At 47.2% G+C, this 13,660-nt stretch overlaps 3 protein-coding genes across 3 annotated transcripts in view; 2 read left to right on the forward strand and 1 right to left on the reverse strand.

Annotated features, from left to right (window-relative positions):
- Nucleotides 1-13,660, reverse strand: part of CLCN6 (chloride voltage-gated channel 6) — a 35,699-nt gene that overhangs the window by 3,140 nt on the left and 18,899 nt on the right. The gene's annotated exons all lie outside the window — the stretch shown is intronic.
- Nucleotides 944-1,691, forward strand: LOC110408581 (natriuretic peptides B-like). Its single transcript, XM_021417450.1, has 3 exons — nt 944-1,068; nt 1,156-1,450; nt 1,573-1,691. The coding sequence occupies exons 1-3, from the start codon at nt 973-975 to the stop codon at nt 1,596-1,598; spliced, it is 417 nt and encodes a 138-aa protein (XP_021273125.1). The 5' UTR covers nt 944-972; the 3' UTR covers nt 1,599-1,691.
- Nucleotides 4,395-13,514, forward strand: LOC110408582 (natriuretic peptides A). Its single transcript, XM_021417451.1, has 2 exons — nt 4,395-5,751; nt 7,319-13,514. The coding sequence occupies exons 1-2, from the start codon at nt 5,632-5,634 to the stop codon at nt 7,634-7,636; spliced, it is 438 nt and encodes a 145-aa protein (XP_021273126.1). The 5' UTR covers nt 4,395-5,631; the 3' UTR covers nt 7,637-13,514.

Below are 13,660 nucleotides of genomic sequence, written 5' to 3' on the forward strand. Positions count from 1 at the left end.
AGTACCACATCTCCACGTTTTCTGAACATTCTTTGGCTTTGCTGAGCTTAAGGGCAGACTGTGAGTCAAAGTCCCAAGCAGAAATCACTGCATATCTACTGAAATCAAAGAGATTCATGAATGTCCAAGGAGACAAGGAGTGCAGAAAGCAGAGACTTGCTGTAATTTCTCAAATGTCACCCAGGCAGTGATTGAAAGGACCCTGCTCTGCTGCTCTGCCCTCTGGGTTCTGTAAGAATCTACTAGGGTCATCTTGATTTGATCCTAGATATAGAAGGAAGCAGTGAATGCCAGAGGAATCAAGGAATGGCTCAGGCTGGGAGGGACCTTAAATGTTGTCCCATTCCAGCCCCCAAGAAGGCAGGATGCATCATCACAGGAGCTTGCAAAATCTCCTAAAACCAAACCTCACTCTGTTCACAGAGAACAAAAATACGTGTGCAGAGAAGAAAAACCCTGTGGGGCTGCTGCAGATAGAGGGGATAATTCCAGTTCCTTCCTCCTCTCCCTCCCACGAAGGAGAAATGATGCATCCCTCATCCCTTCTGAGGGCAGCTGGCAGCTGCTGTGTGCCTGTAGATGTGAGGCAGAGCCAACAGGCAGAAAGCACAAGGTCCTTCCACTGCATCACCTCCTCCCTAACAGGGATGGAGAGCGGGGGGGGGGAGGAAATCACCGGGAAAATGAGCGCTGCCAGGAGGGGAGGAGGTGACCTGGGGCAGTTCTCTCCCTCTGATGGAGGTGTTGCACTCAGGGAACCCCCCTCTCCTAGAGGGTCACCTGTGGGGCCAGTTGTAACCAGTTCCCTTATCGAGGCTGGGGGACAGAGCTCTGGCTCCTGTGGGGATCTGGAAGGAGGCAGCTGAGCTCCCTCTGGGCAGAGAGCAGGGATATAAGGAGAGGCTTCTGTGGGCAAAGTGAAAACACGGGGAGAGCTGGGGACAGGATAGGAAGAGAAGGAGAGAGGAGAGGATGCAGCTGCCGGCTCTTTGCTGCAGAGCCTCGCTATTGCTGCTCTTTCTGCCCTGGGCTGGAGGCGAAAACGATGCGGAGCTGCAGTCCCTGCAGGTATTGGGGCTGGGACTCCTGGGGACATGGGGACAAGAGCAGGGCTGCCCACCCACCACCGCTTCTCACCTCTGCTTCCCTCTCCAGGATCTCCTGGTGGCTTTGGGGCAGCTCCAGGAGGAGGAAGGGGCACCAGCCCTGGAAGATGAGCTGGGGGCTGAGGCTGAAGCTGGTGGCTCTGAGTGGGATCTCCCAGGGATGGAAAGCAGCCCGGTGGGTGCTCTGCTGCCAGCCCCCAGCCCTCCCCAACCGGTGGAGGGGCAGAGCCAGTGGAGGAGCCTCCTCTCCTCCTATGGACGGAGGCACTTCTCTGGCTGCTTTGGGACGAGGATGGAGAGGATCGGCGCGCAGACGGGGCTGGGATGCAACCACTACAAAGCCCGTAGGTCCCGGGTCAGACCCGGAAGCTCCCTGCAGCCAAAGTGGATGGGACAGGGGCAGCCAGCTGCCATCCTTGGAGCACATCCCCTCTCCCTCCAGCTCTTTGCCCCTTATCTTTTTCAGGTTTCTGGAGGAGAAGAAGAAGCTGAAGCCGGGACTGGCTCTCAAGTACTGGTCATGTCCCACAGCTGGACAGCCAGGCTCCCCTTGGAGCTTCTGGGGTTTGTGGTACACAGCAATAAACCTTTTGTACGAAGCTTCCACTGCCTTTTGTGAGTGTTTTCTTTGGTCACGGTGTAGCACAGAGACATAGAAAGCCACCCCCCTCTCCCTCCCCCCAGAGTCCTCCACTCCTTCTGCCCTATGGACTTGGACCTTGGCAGTGGCCAGATCATCCTGCCAGGTCTGGAGCGCCACGGGAAGGTCGACAGTTGTACCATTCTATGCCAGGTGACCTTTCTTGCTGCGCTGGAGAGGCACTGTTGGGCATCAGGGCCAATTCTAGGCCCCTGGCAGCAAGCTGGGATGCCTCCCCTGAGCATTTCACTGCCACTTGCTGTGAATCCTCCCAGTAGGTGGGCAAAGGGCTCGGGGTTAATTCCAAGTAGTGTCCTACACATGCCCCGTCCCATGGGCTATGCCAAGTTTGGCACGGCAGGGCGCCGCTGGGTGCCAGTGAGGACAGAAGAGCTGCATGGTTTTAAAAATACATTTGGCAGCAGCCGAAGGGCAGCCAGGCCTTCAGGACCGGGGACAGACGCCAGAGGCCCGCAGCGAGGAAAGCAGCCCCTGCAGGGACACGTTGCACATCATTACTTTTTGCTTTCGGTTCCCAAACTGATGGTCTTGAGTCTACTCTGTGCTGGTGGGGCCTCACCTGGAGCACTGTGTGGGGTCCTCAGTGCAGGAGAGACGTGGACCTGTTGGAGCGTGTCCAGAGGAGAGCCACAAAAATGATCCCAGGGATGGAACACCTGCCTGCGAGTGGTGATGGGACTGGGGAAATGGTTTCCAACTAAAAGACAGGAGATTTAGATTGGATATAAGGAGGAAGGGCGGTGAGGCACTGGCACAGGTTGCCCAGAGAGGTGGTGCAGATACCCAAGGTCAGGCTGGAGGGGCTCTGAGCACTGATGGAGCTGAGGGTGTCCCTGCTCACTGCAGGGGGTTGGACCAGGTGGCTTTTAGGGTCTCTTCCAACTCAAATGATTCTATTGTTCTATGACTCTTAATCTAATGGAATTGCACGAAAGAGAGCTTGGGTTGTTGTATGGCAGAGTCCTGTCGAGGGGTTTAGTCACTAGGAGATGGAAGGAAACCAGATCCAGCCCCTTACCAAGAACAGGACTACAAAGACTCTTTACAATCTGCTCACACTCTAGCAGTTTTCAGTTACAATACATCAATAAAATGGACATCCATGGAAGGATGTGCGCCCAGAACAGATATATCAGCAGAAGGCATCCATGTGAAAAGGGCACCTTATTCAACCTTACAAGGCTGAATAAAAGGAAATCTCACCGTCCTGCCGGGGAAGTGGCAGTGCTACCCCCAGCTGAGCTCTATCCATGTACCATGCCTGCTCTGCTCAGGGATGCAGATATGGGATGCTGGCAGCACCCTGGGTGCTCTCCCTCTGCCCTGAGCAGCTGTGCTTCTTTCTAATGCAGCCTCAGCTCCTGTCCCATATTCTGGGAGGCTGGGGCAGTGTGCCAATTTCCCATTCCTAAAACTGGTCACAATACACATTTGTAAGAACCTAGTGCACTGTTTAAAATCCCAGCAGGGCTTTTACCAAGCAAATGGTTAGCAAAGCATGGGTAATGCCTTTGACTTGTCCCTCCACTGCTGGACTGTAAAACTGAAAGTTCATATCAGCCTTGCAAGGGTGATGATACTGAGACACCCCAAGCAGACAAACAAGTGAGCTTAATAGCTGAGTTCTATCATTTTACACTCCATTTCTTTTGGCAGAGCTGTCAGATGGATAACAGAGGACAGAATTTGTAAACACGAGAGCTACCGTGACGGCCAGCCAGTTCATCTCATCTGTATGCTTCCATACATACTACGTGAAAGAATACATAGGCACTCCCATACTGGAGGAATACTACTGAGGCTACAGTTGGTCCCCTCGATCTCATCTATCTGCTGTGGAGTGTGGAAGAATGAAAGTGAGCTAATTAGTAAAAGAAAAGAGTATCTCTTGGTCCAGGTTACTGAAAGCAACCCTGGAATATTAGATTGTTTGACACAGATTGGCCACTCAAAGCTAAATATTTCCTGAGTGTGACTGATACCATGTTCCTTCTTTCTTGGAGCCGGGTTTGTGATCTGGGAGTTGCTTTACAGATGTGCTGAGCTCTCAGGCAAAACTCACATCGAGAAACAGAGTTTTTTTTTAGCACAGAGACAGAGCTAGAGAATACTTGGCGGGCGGGAGCAAAAGGAAAGAAACACAAAACAGAACAGCAACAGACCCTGATTACTTTAAATTGGACACTCGGTATTAACGAATACCATTTATAATGTTGATTCTCATCCATTCTCAGCTTACAAAATGAAGATAAGTAAGAATATACTTGTAATTAATTAGCGGATTATACAGGCACTGCAGCACGGAGCGTCAATAAAGAAGCTGTCAGGTTGGTAACTCTTTCTTAACCACAGTTTGAACGGGACTAAATAAGAATGGGCTGGAACACAGGATAATACGAAAATGAGAACTGCTTCCATGCACTGACAAAAAGCAAGAAGGAAAAATAGGGAGTGCTTTGTAATACCACACAGAGAACTGGGCTGACTTCAAGCTGTCCTGGGAAAAAGCAGGATTTGGGCTCGACTTCACAACCTTGAGAATGTCCTTTCTCGTATAATTTTGGTAGGCGGATCATGTGAACAGTGTGCTCAGATGTTTGTACACAAACAACACGTTAAGACGCGAAAAAATATTTTATTGTTCTATTATGATTTAGAAACTGTACCCTGGAGATTAATCCAAGAGCTATATTCATATGAAAAGTCAACGAATTATTACTAGCCTGACATTTGCAGCTTCATCGTATATCCGTACTTGTTTCAATTTCGAGTACGTTAGGAAAACACAGCACAAACAGTATGCTTTGGAACAGGTGAAAAAGTAGCTTTTATGAGCTGCACCATACATATAAAGGCAATGCTGGAAGAAGACCTAGCAGCAAATCTGCATTTTTGTAAATTCTCATTTAAATGCAGGAAGGTTTCAGCTAAGTCTTAAAACTTCAGCTCTCCAAGAAAACAACGCACGAAAACTACTCCAGAATCTGACCATCTCCTCTTTAAACTTTATGAATGCAGGTCAAACCTTACCATGGATATTTAAAGAAATCCCATTGGTTTGGATGTCTGGCTGTTATTAGTATAATAATAGAGTTTTTTCGCGGTGCCGAACTCGGTTGCGTGGGGCTGGAAACACTCGGTGTCCCCGCAGCGGCTGCAAGGAGGTGCAGATCGGGCTCTTCTGTTGTTGGCAACGTGCAAATACAAAGTCTCAGTGGTGATCTCACCTCTACGGCGATGGGGAAAGAGAAGTGGCCCAAACCTGAGATTTTCAGCACACTCCGTGGTATGCGGTGGCTACGTGTATTCCATATATAGAAGGAGAATGCGCGTGGTACTTTAGGTATCCTAAAAGTAGATTTATCTTCAGCCTTTGCTCTCCACCAAATACTCATCTGAGAAGCTTCTCGCTTTCCTTATAAAAAGTAATTTCCCTATGGAAATCTTCTAACGGAGCAGAGTTTGGAGCTGTTGTTTCCCATCTCCATAAATCTGACCATAGGGGTCTCTTGAAAGAAAATTGCTAAGAATTTCCAACTGGACTATGTAATCACAGCGCCTGGTATCAAGAGGAGGGGGAGTGACATGAAATCACTGACTTGTGACATACATTCCTCAGCAACAGCAGCTGCTGCCTAATGACAGCTAATAAAGGGAATCTTCCCTTGACAGAGCCGCATGCCTGCAGTGGGACTGGAATGCGCCCCAGATAAATCCCTTGATAACCCAGGAAGCAGAGATCACACCAAACCGTATAAAAGACGAGCTTCGAAAGAGAGAGGATAGGAGAAAGAAGAGAGAGACCTGAAGAGCCATCTCAGAAAAACAGCTTGAACTTCCCATATTCCCAACGAACCCAGCGCCATGGACACTAGAGGCTCATTTTCCTGTGGTCTTCTCTTGCTGCTTCTCATCCAGCTGCAGCCCAGCAGAGCCAACCCCATCTACAACCTCAGCCCTGCCAAAGAACTGGCCAGCATGGAGGTGAGGACTCTTTTTCAGGGGGCTTAGAAGTGCGTGCAGTGGTGTTTTTGCCTTTCTTTTGTACGGTCAGATAGCTATGTTAGTGATTGCATGTAGGGGACAAAGTCTCAGTTCTTCATAGGGCTGCAGAGAAGCTTTGTAGGGCAATACCCTCCAGTGCTGGGATCACCCAAGCTCCTGGGTGGCAATGGGAAACAGAATTCTCATGTTGTGAGATGCCTGCTTTGGGTTTTCACCCTAGTTCTCTTAAGCAGCTGCCTCACTTTGGGTTTCTTAATGAGTTAGAGCAACATCCCAGAGAGAGAACGAAGCAATGCATCACAGCATCCCTATAAATAGAAAACTTCCAGGTGGGTTTGTCCCATTAAGTGACAGGTACGGTGAGCAAGGACAGCCCTACTGCTCCAGAGTTGTGGATTTCAGAGAATAGAGCTGCATGTGGATGGGAGGTGAGGAAGTAAAGCAGAGCACCCAAAATCAAACTTGTAGAAAGTGTACTACTTGTGCAAACCGAGAGGAACAGCATGATCACGTAACTGTGAGACGTCCAGAAAAGACTCTGGAGCTGTGAAATTACCACATGCTTACTTTAATGAGTGAGACTTAGAGAACATCTATTATTCCAATAGCTTGGGGAAAAATATAAATGTAAGATTCTGTCTTTAAAGACCAAACCTGAGAACTGGAACATTTCCTTGGACTGGCTCAGTGGCCAGCTTATTGCAGCATCATATCCTGAGAACGAACTCCCTAAATTGATTAGGACAGTGTCAGCCAAAGCTAAAACTGCCTCGTGCCCCCAGGCTCCTCTGCCTCCAGCAGCTAGTTGAGAAGAGTGGCTTCCAAATGCACTCACCCTCAAGCAAACCAGAAGGTTCACTCCTCTCTAGCCTACTTCTAGAGATGGACAATTAGATTCTTTCAGCTGGTTGAGCTGCCCTTGAGCAGGTTTCCTGTTATTCAAAGCTTCAAAAATTATAGAGAATGGTACTCAGAAGGGTAGATAGCAGACAATTTTTTCACAGGAGGTTCATATTGCTTTAAGGAGCAGCAATCCTGTAACCCTAGGGGTAGAGATTAGAGGAAAACATGGGGAGCTTCTCACAGTGATGTCCACTGCAATAACTGGGGGTTACAGGCAAGCAGATGACTTTAGTCAAAATAAGGAGAGCCAACAGATGACCAGCAGAATTGCAGGTAACTTTGGAGTCACTATGGATTCAGAAGTACTTTGAAATTTTGTACCATTGCTGGGTTGAGCGGTATCTCTCCGTGCAACACGAACCTTGCTTTGTTTCTCTGCCAAAAGCTCTTCTATCCTTGCCAGTGAGACACACTTCTGTGGCAGACAGCTTCAGTTACCTCTCAGCTAGAGCTACCTATAAGTGGAATTAATGTACACAGGGATTTACCACAGAGGACAGAGCTCGGGAACCACCAGCAGCTCTGAAATCCAACCTGAGAGTCTCCTTAAAGGTGGCTGCAGACAAATTCAGTTAGATGAAAAGAAGAGCTAATACATGATCATGAAACTAGGAGTCTCACAAAATTAATCCTTCTCTTGTAGGCTCTTCTTGAGAGACTGGAGGATAAGTTTGCACTGATTGAAGCCCTGGAGTCCAATCCTGACCTGCAAGAGCCCAAAACTCAGGAGGAGATCCCACCAGAACTCATAGACGACAGCGATGAGCAGAAGGCTGAATCCAAGCTAGCATCCAACACTCCACTGTCCTACAGGAATCCCTTCCTCAAGAGACTGAGGGGGATGCAGATGCCCAGGATGATGAGAGATTCTGGCTGCTTCGGCAGGAGAATTGATAGAATTGGGTCCCTGAGCGGAATGGGTTGCAATGGTGAGTTCAGCTTTAGCCATTCTGGTGAATAGAATGGACTGTATTTATATTTTTGCAATAAGGGAGGACCAGGCTTTCATTTAAGTCCTTAATAGTAAGAAACAGTTACACACTTGGAGAAAGGAGTTCATTTTAGTCTAATCTTTAAGCTAATATTGGTTTTCCAAAATAAACTTCACGTCTATTGATTAGACCGATGGAAGCATTGCTGACAATGGTGGCATATACTGAAATAGAAACAGATTCCAGTAACAATTATTGCACGTTTGGTTTGCAGGCTCCAGGAAGAATTAGGACAGCTTCCCTACCCATGCTCTGAAGAATGCTTTACAGAACCCGTTCCTCCCAAGATGAAAGCCGGACGCTTTCTAAACTCGTCAACAGAAAGTTATTCCTATTTTTATTTATTTATTTATTTATTTATTTGAGCTCTCTCTGCCTCTCTCTCTCTCTCTCTCTTTTTTTTTTTTTTTAAATAACATTTCTTACTCTAGCACCCTGAGACCGTCTTTAAATAAAACTAACACGTTAGATATCTATGCTGGACCTCTCTCCTGTCTGTCGCATTAAAATTTCTTGTATTTTCCTAAAGTCAAAAGCCTGTGTTTTATTGGTACTCTGCTACCCACGAGGCTGGGTCTCACTTTTACACAAAACCAAGAAAGGACGAAGCTGGGAAAATGAGAATGAGTTTTTCCATCGAGTTTTCCTCTCTACACTAAGAAATTACAACAGATTAGCAGGAAAAAGTCTTGCTCAGCACTGGAAGACCGACAGCAGTAGATGTAGTTTCAGTAACAAGAAAGTCCTGTTGCTGATACACATTACTCAGTCAATGCAACTGCCACTCCACTGCCACAAATCCCTCGTGTCAGCACAAGTTACAAGAAAAGAAATTAAAAAGATTACAAAACCCCACAAGTTACAAGCTAACTAGAGGGAGGAAAGGGAATTTGTTGTATATGCTTTCTAGCACTGACCAAATAAAGGCTATAAGCATCAACAGAAAGATATGTCACTGACTGTGTCTTGTCTCACTCTGCATGTGGTTGAGCTGCTGATCCCCAGTGCTGCTTGATGCTTCTCAGAGGGCACGAATCCTATCACAGCACTGAGGGCAGGCGGGATCACTTCAGTTATGAGCAGCTTGTGCATAACATTTATTACTTTCTGGGAATCACGCAGTTGTTCTGAACACGACTAACAGAAATTCTACTCATTTAAACCTTTGTAGCTGGATTTCACACCTATGATCTGACTTTGTCCCAAGCCACGCTTGCCAGGCACTACCCCATCATCCCCTCCATAGGTTTATATTGCCAGAACCATCCACTTAGCATCCCAAGGATCCCCTGGGGATCAACAGCATTGAACTCAGACTACACAACCGCCCTGTGGGTCCGCACACTGCTGGAAACTGGGTTATGGTGAGGATCTAGTTAGGGTCTTGTTTTCAGCATCCTTTACCAGAGCTCCAAGAAAGCTCATTCAGAGTGTAGGAACATGGCACCAAGATGGACTCAACTGGTGGACGTGCACATACACCCACCAAGGTGGTCTGTCTGAAGAGGAATGATACTTGGGACAGGCAAGGTGCCAGTGCCATGCCAGCTGTTGACAACAGCTCCCAGGAACCACAGCTGTACTGAACTTGGAGTGCTAACAACACGCCTGCACGCCTGACTTCCCACACGATGCTATAAAAGGAGGTAAAACCAATCCTCTAACACTAACAGCCCTTGCTGGAGCTGAGTTTTACCCAGTCAAGCAAAACCTTCATGGATACATCCAGGCTCTGCAAATTATCCCTCCCTGTCAGCTCCCCAGGGCACAAAACACTAAAGAGTTCAGTGGAACGTGCTAAAAATGGCAAGAAGAGTTGGCACTGCCTGACCCAAAGCCAGGTGGGTCCAGTATTAAGAGCAAACCAGTTCCTGGTGGAACAGGTCTGCATTGGCTTGCAGACAGCATGTTAATAGGCCCCGCGGCCTGGGAGAACCTAATTGAGAGCAGGCAATCTAGGAAAAACGCATCTCTGTGGGTAGATTTTTAGTGCTGCTCCCATAAACACACTGAGCTGTAAACCTCCCCCGAGGAAATCGCACAGACAGGTCAGGATAGGATTGCATGCAGGAAAGAGTGCTTGGAAAAAGCTGAATGAGAGAAACTCAGCACTGATCAGCTCTGTGTGCAAAGAGCATCTCGCTCAAGGACAAGCAGAGCTACCACAGCACAGACGAGGGAACAGACAGTTCCAAACAAGCACAAGACAAAAGCAACCCCCTCTGTATGGAGAAAGCAAGGACACCTGAAAGCTGAACTCCTCTTCCCAGCAACCTGTGCTTGGGCTCATGGCTCAGGCATTCAAAGGAGGGTCCTGTTCTCCCCTATGTTACATTAGGTTCTAAACACACACTGCAGTCTTTCCCCTTTGTGCAGACAGAAGCAGACACTTGATGACATTTTATTTCTTCTGCTGTTTGCAATGCAGTGAATTTGCACAGATGCATGCACCGGCCATGAAAGGATGCAGGTATTCCTTCTAACTAGGACGTGCTCTCTTTCAGCAGTAGTCAGTCCTGCATGAATCCACATCTAAATGTGAGGAGGCTTCCTCCAGATTTGTAGTGGATCTGCCTTCAGTGGCTATAAATTTTGGAAACTAATCCTGGCAGAACTGTTTGGAGGCAAAGGAAGAACTGTACTGGAGAAGAAATAAGCAGTACCAGACTGTTGTGAGGGCATGAACCGAAGATTAATGTATTCCTGCTGTCTTCACACCTATCAGAGACAGACACACGCCTTCTAAAGAAACTGCCCCTAAGGGAAGACAAGGTTTGCAATGTGTACTGATAACAGTGTAGGAAATAGGCCAGCGGCCACACACCCAAACAAGCACTTCAGTTTTGCTTTAGCAGCTGTGCTATGAGTCAGACCTGAGACAAGGAATCAGTGTAGCTTGTAATGGTAAACAATTCAAAAACAGGATGCCTCTGGGACAAAGCTATTGCTGCTAAGCAAGAGCTGATGGCAAATCCAGATAACAGCGATTATATTACAAGTAATTGTTCAGCACCGAGCACAGGACAGCTCTGAAATCCTGCCCTCCTCCATACCGTTGGGCATCTGAGTGCTTTATAAGCCCAAACCAACCAAAGATGCACCCAAGTGCTATCATGCAAACGAAGAAACATCCCAGTGGGATCAGAGGAGGACCAGCCTAGCACTCTCCACCAGGCTCCAATGACATTTGCCACCTCCTGCAGTGCCACACTTCATCCTCGCTTTGTAACAGCTTCTGGCAGTAACCCTGCCTGGTGGTGCATAATTCAGCAGCTTCCTCTCCTTTGAACTTGGAAATGCAGTAATTACACGGGTGTGCTCCATACACACTGCAGAGCCTCATTATGAAAGCAGTCCGGTTGGTCTGGGGTTCTTACTCTCACACCTTTCAAGCGTGAAGCCTCAAAATGAGCTGAGCGTGCCTTGCAGCAGGCGTCCCTGCACTGTCATTCCCTGCTAGGGTTGTACCATTGCCACCCCTGTGACAGCTGCTGTAGACAACTAACTTTAAAAGGGAACCTTCTGCTGGCTCCAGTACCCAACCTCTTAACAGAGCGAGCCAAAGAATGCAATGGGCTCCATTCTTTAAGTGTTGTTCCAGCACAAGCAGAAAGAGGTGGGGTCTCAAGATCACAGCCTCACAGTAAGGAGAAGGAAGAGAAAACACGAGTGAAACAATAAGGCAGGAAGAAACCCTAAGATGACAGAATGGGGCTCTCACACCTCGTTGCTGGCAATCAGTAACTGCTGCCATCTTGGATTCTTTTTACTGATCACTTGCAATAAGCACCCAAGGCCTCTCCTCCTGCCTTCCTATCTGAACAAAATGAAAGGAAGTGGTAGAAATGGTGTTCCTAATCTGAAGAGTCATGGGCACACCCGCTCCCCTCTCAGCAGTACAACTCCCTCATTACAAACAAGATGTTGTACCACACGTACACGCTGTTTTCCTCGCAGCAGATTCTATCACCAAGCGACATACTTTCAAAGAAAGCAGCAGCAGCTTACAGTTGTAATCAGAGTTTGGTGTCTTCTATGTGCAAAGGAAAGCATTTGTCAGACCTTCCCTTCCTATCTCCCAACTGATGTCTCAGAGAACCAGCAGAATCCTGCATAAAGAAAGAAGCAGAGTTGTAAGGAAAAGGAATTTCTTTTATTTTTTTTTAAACAAGACATTGTACTGAGACAGGCCTTCTATGCTGGGAACTGGGGAGATGTGAAAGAAAGATCAAATCAATGTGTAAAGTTGGGCATCCCACAGAGAGATTCTCAGGTACAAGCAGCAAGGAGATGCTGGGTGAGTCAGCAAGGCTCTCAGTGCTGCCTTTTCTTCTCTGTTACAGCTGTGAGATCTTCAGAACAGTGTTGTTTTCTACATTCACCTACACAAGTGGATTCCAGGCTCCTGCTCCTAGACTCATCCTTTCCTTTCTGTAGCTCTGAAACAGCCCGGAGAAAGGGACATCTGGATCATACAGCAACCTCTAAGTCTCATTGAAACTGACACCTCTCATTCCGAGATGGTGAAGGGGGGCAACTCTCTGCCATCTCAGTTCAGCTGTGAAAGAACTCTTTTACACGCAGCAGTTGAACAGCTACAGTGGGTGCTACAGAGGCTGAGTGCATCCCACCGCATTGCTGAACCACACTTCAGCACCTTGGACAAGAAGAGGATCTTCACCCTCAGCAAATGCACAAAAGCAATGGAAGCCTGGGGCAGCAGTCCTGTTTTTTCCTATGTCTGTACTGCATGATACACACACCTTCATAAGTATATACACCTGCTGAAGATGGTGGTTTGCATGCTGCCAGCGAAGAAAGAAAAAATGAACAATAAAATCTCATTGAACAACACTGACTTTGTTATATAGACAGTTTACAGGGACTGTAACATGTGGTTGAATTTATGAGCCTATAAACCTCGGTAAAAAGGGATTTTCATCTAAACATAAAGCTGGTTCCTTTAAGCATGAACTTACTGCACAGCTTTTCTCATAACCACCGATAAAACACAAGGCAACTACTGCTCTTCAAGCAAGAAACTCACTGCTTGTATTTTCTGCGAGTTGACGTTACACCAAACTGACATGCTGTTCCTGAAAACACAACCAGAAATCTCATATTTGTGTGTGTGGTCTGGGGGAGAAAGTAGACAAAAGAACGGTAGCCTGTTACCTCCTTTATTTACTGTCATACTAAGGCAGTAGTTGATGTGCATCGGTTTTAAGAAGACAATTAATGTCTCTCACTTCTTTCTGTGTTACTGCATTTATGACCAAGGTTGAGGCAGTTTCCTCCCTTACTGTTTTGCTGACTCTCCTCAACTCTGATCCCTTGCTAGCAACACATCTTAACTAAGAGGACTACATCACTTCTTTAGAGCCCAGCAGCAGGTCTTCAGCTCTCTCCTCCCAGCAGATGCTTTCATCCACCTCAGGCCCTCCCTACCATGGCTGACGTTGTGTAAGAGCTGCTATGTGCATCCTGCACAATATAGCTACCCGAGGAAGAAAATCAAGCATGGGAAGGCAGCGAGCTTTTGGGCCAAGTACTTACATAGTGCTCAAGGATTGTACTTACATTTTTAGCCTATAAGCAAGTGACGAAAGATCAAAACTTGGCACAAGTTCTTCACTATATGCTCACAAACTAAATAGGAGCTAAACATGAAATTAAGATTTTTTTTTTTTTCCCCCATTTGGAGAAGTCATCTGTTAAACAAGGGGTGCAACACTGCACTCTAAACATCGGTCACGTGGAGGAGAGCGGAAAGCAAGAGTTCCCAGGCAAGAAAAGCAGCACTTGCTTCTAGCACAGCGCGCACAATTCAGCTCCTTACCAACGTTAATTTCTTCCTTTTAAACACCTTTTGTCAGAGAACATGGAGCTGGAGTGGTTGCAATGTAAGGGTTTATAAGAATTCCTATTTCTGCCCAGCCTCGGGGCATCTTCTGTGTAAACTGTTAAGATCCAGGCAGCATCCAGGCAACTAC

This window comes from Numida meleagris, chromosome 20 (genome assembly GCF_002078875.1).
Source record: "Numida meleagris isolate 19003 breed g44 Domestic line chromosome 20, NumMel1.0, whole genome shotgun sequence".
Lineage (NCBI taxonomy): Eukaryota > Metazoa > Chordata > Aves > Galliformes > Numididae > Numida > Numida meleagris.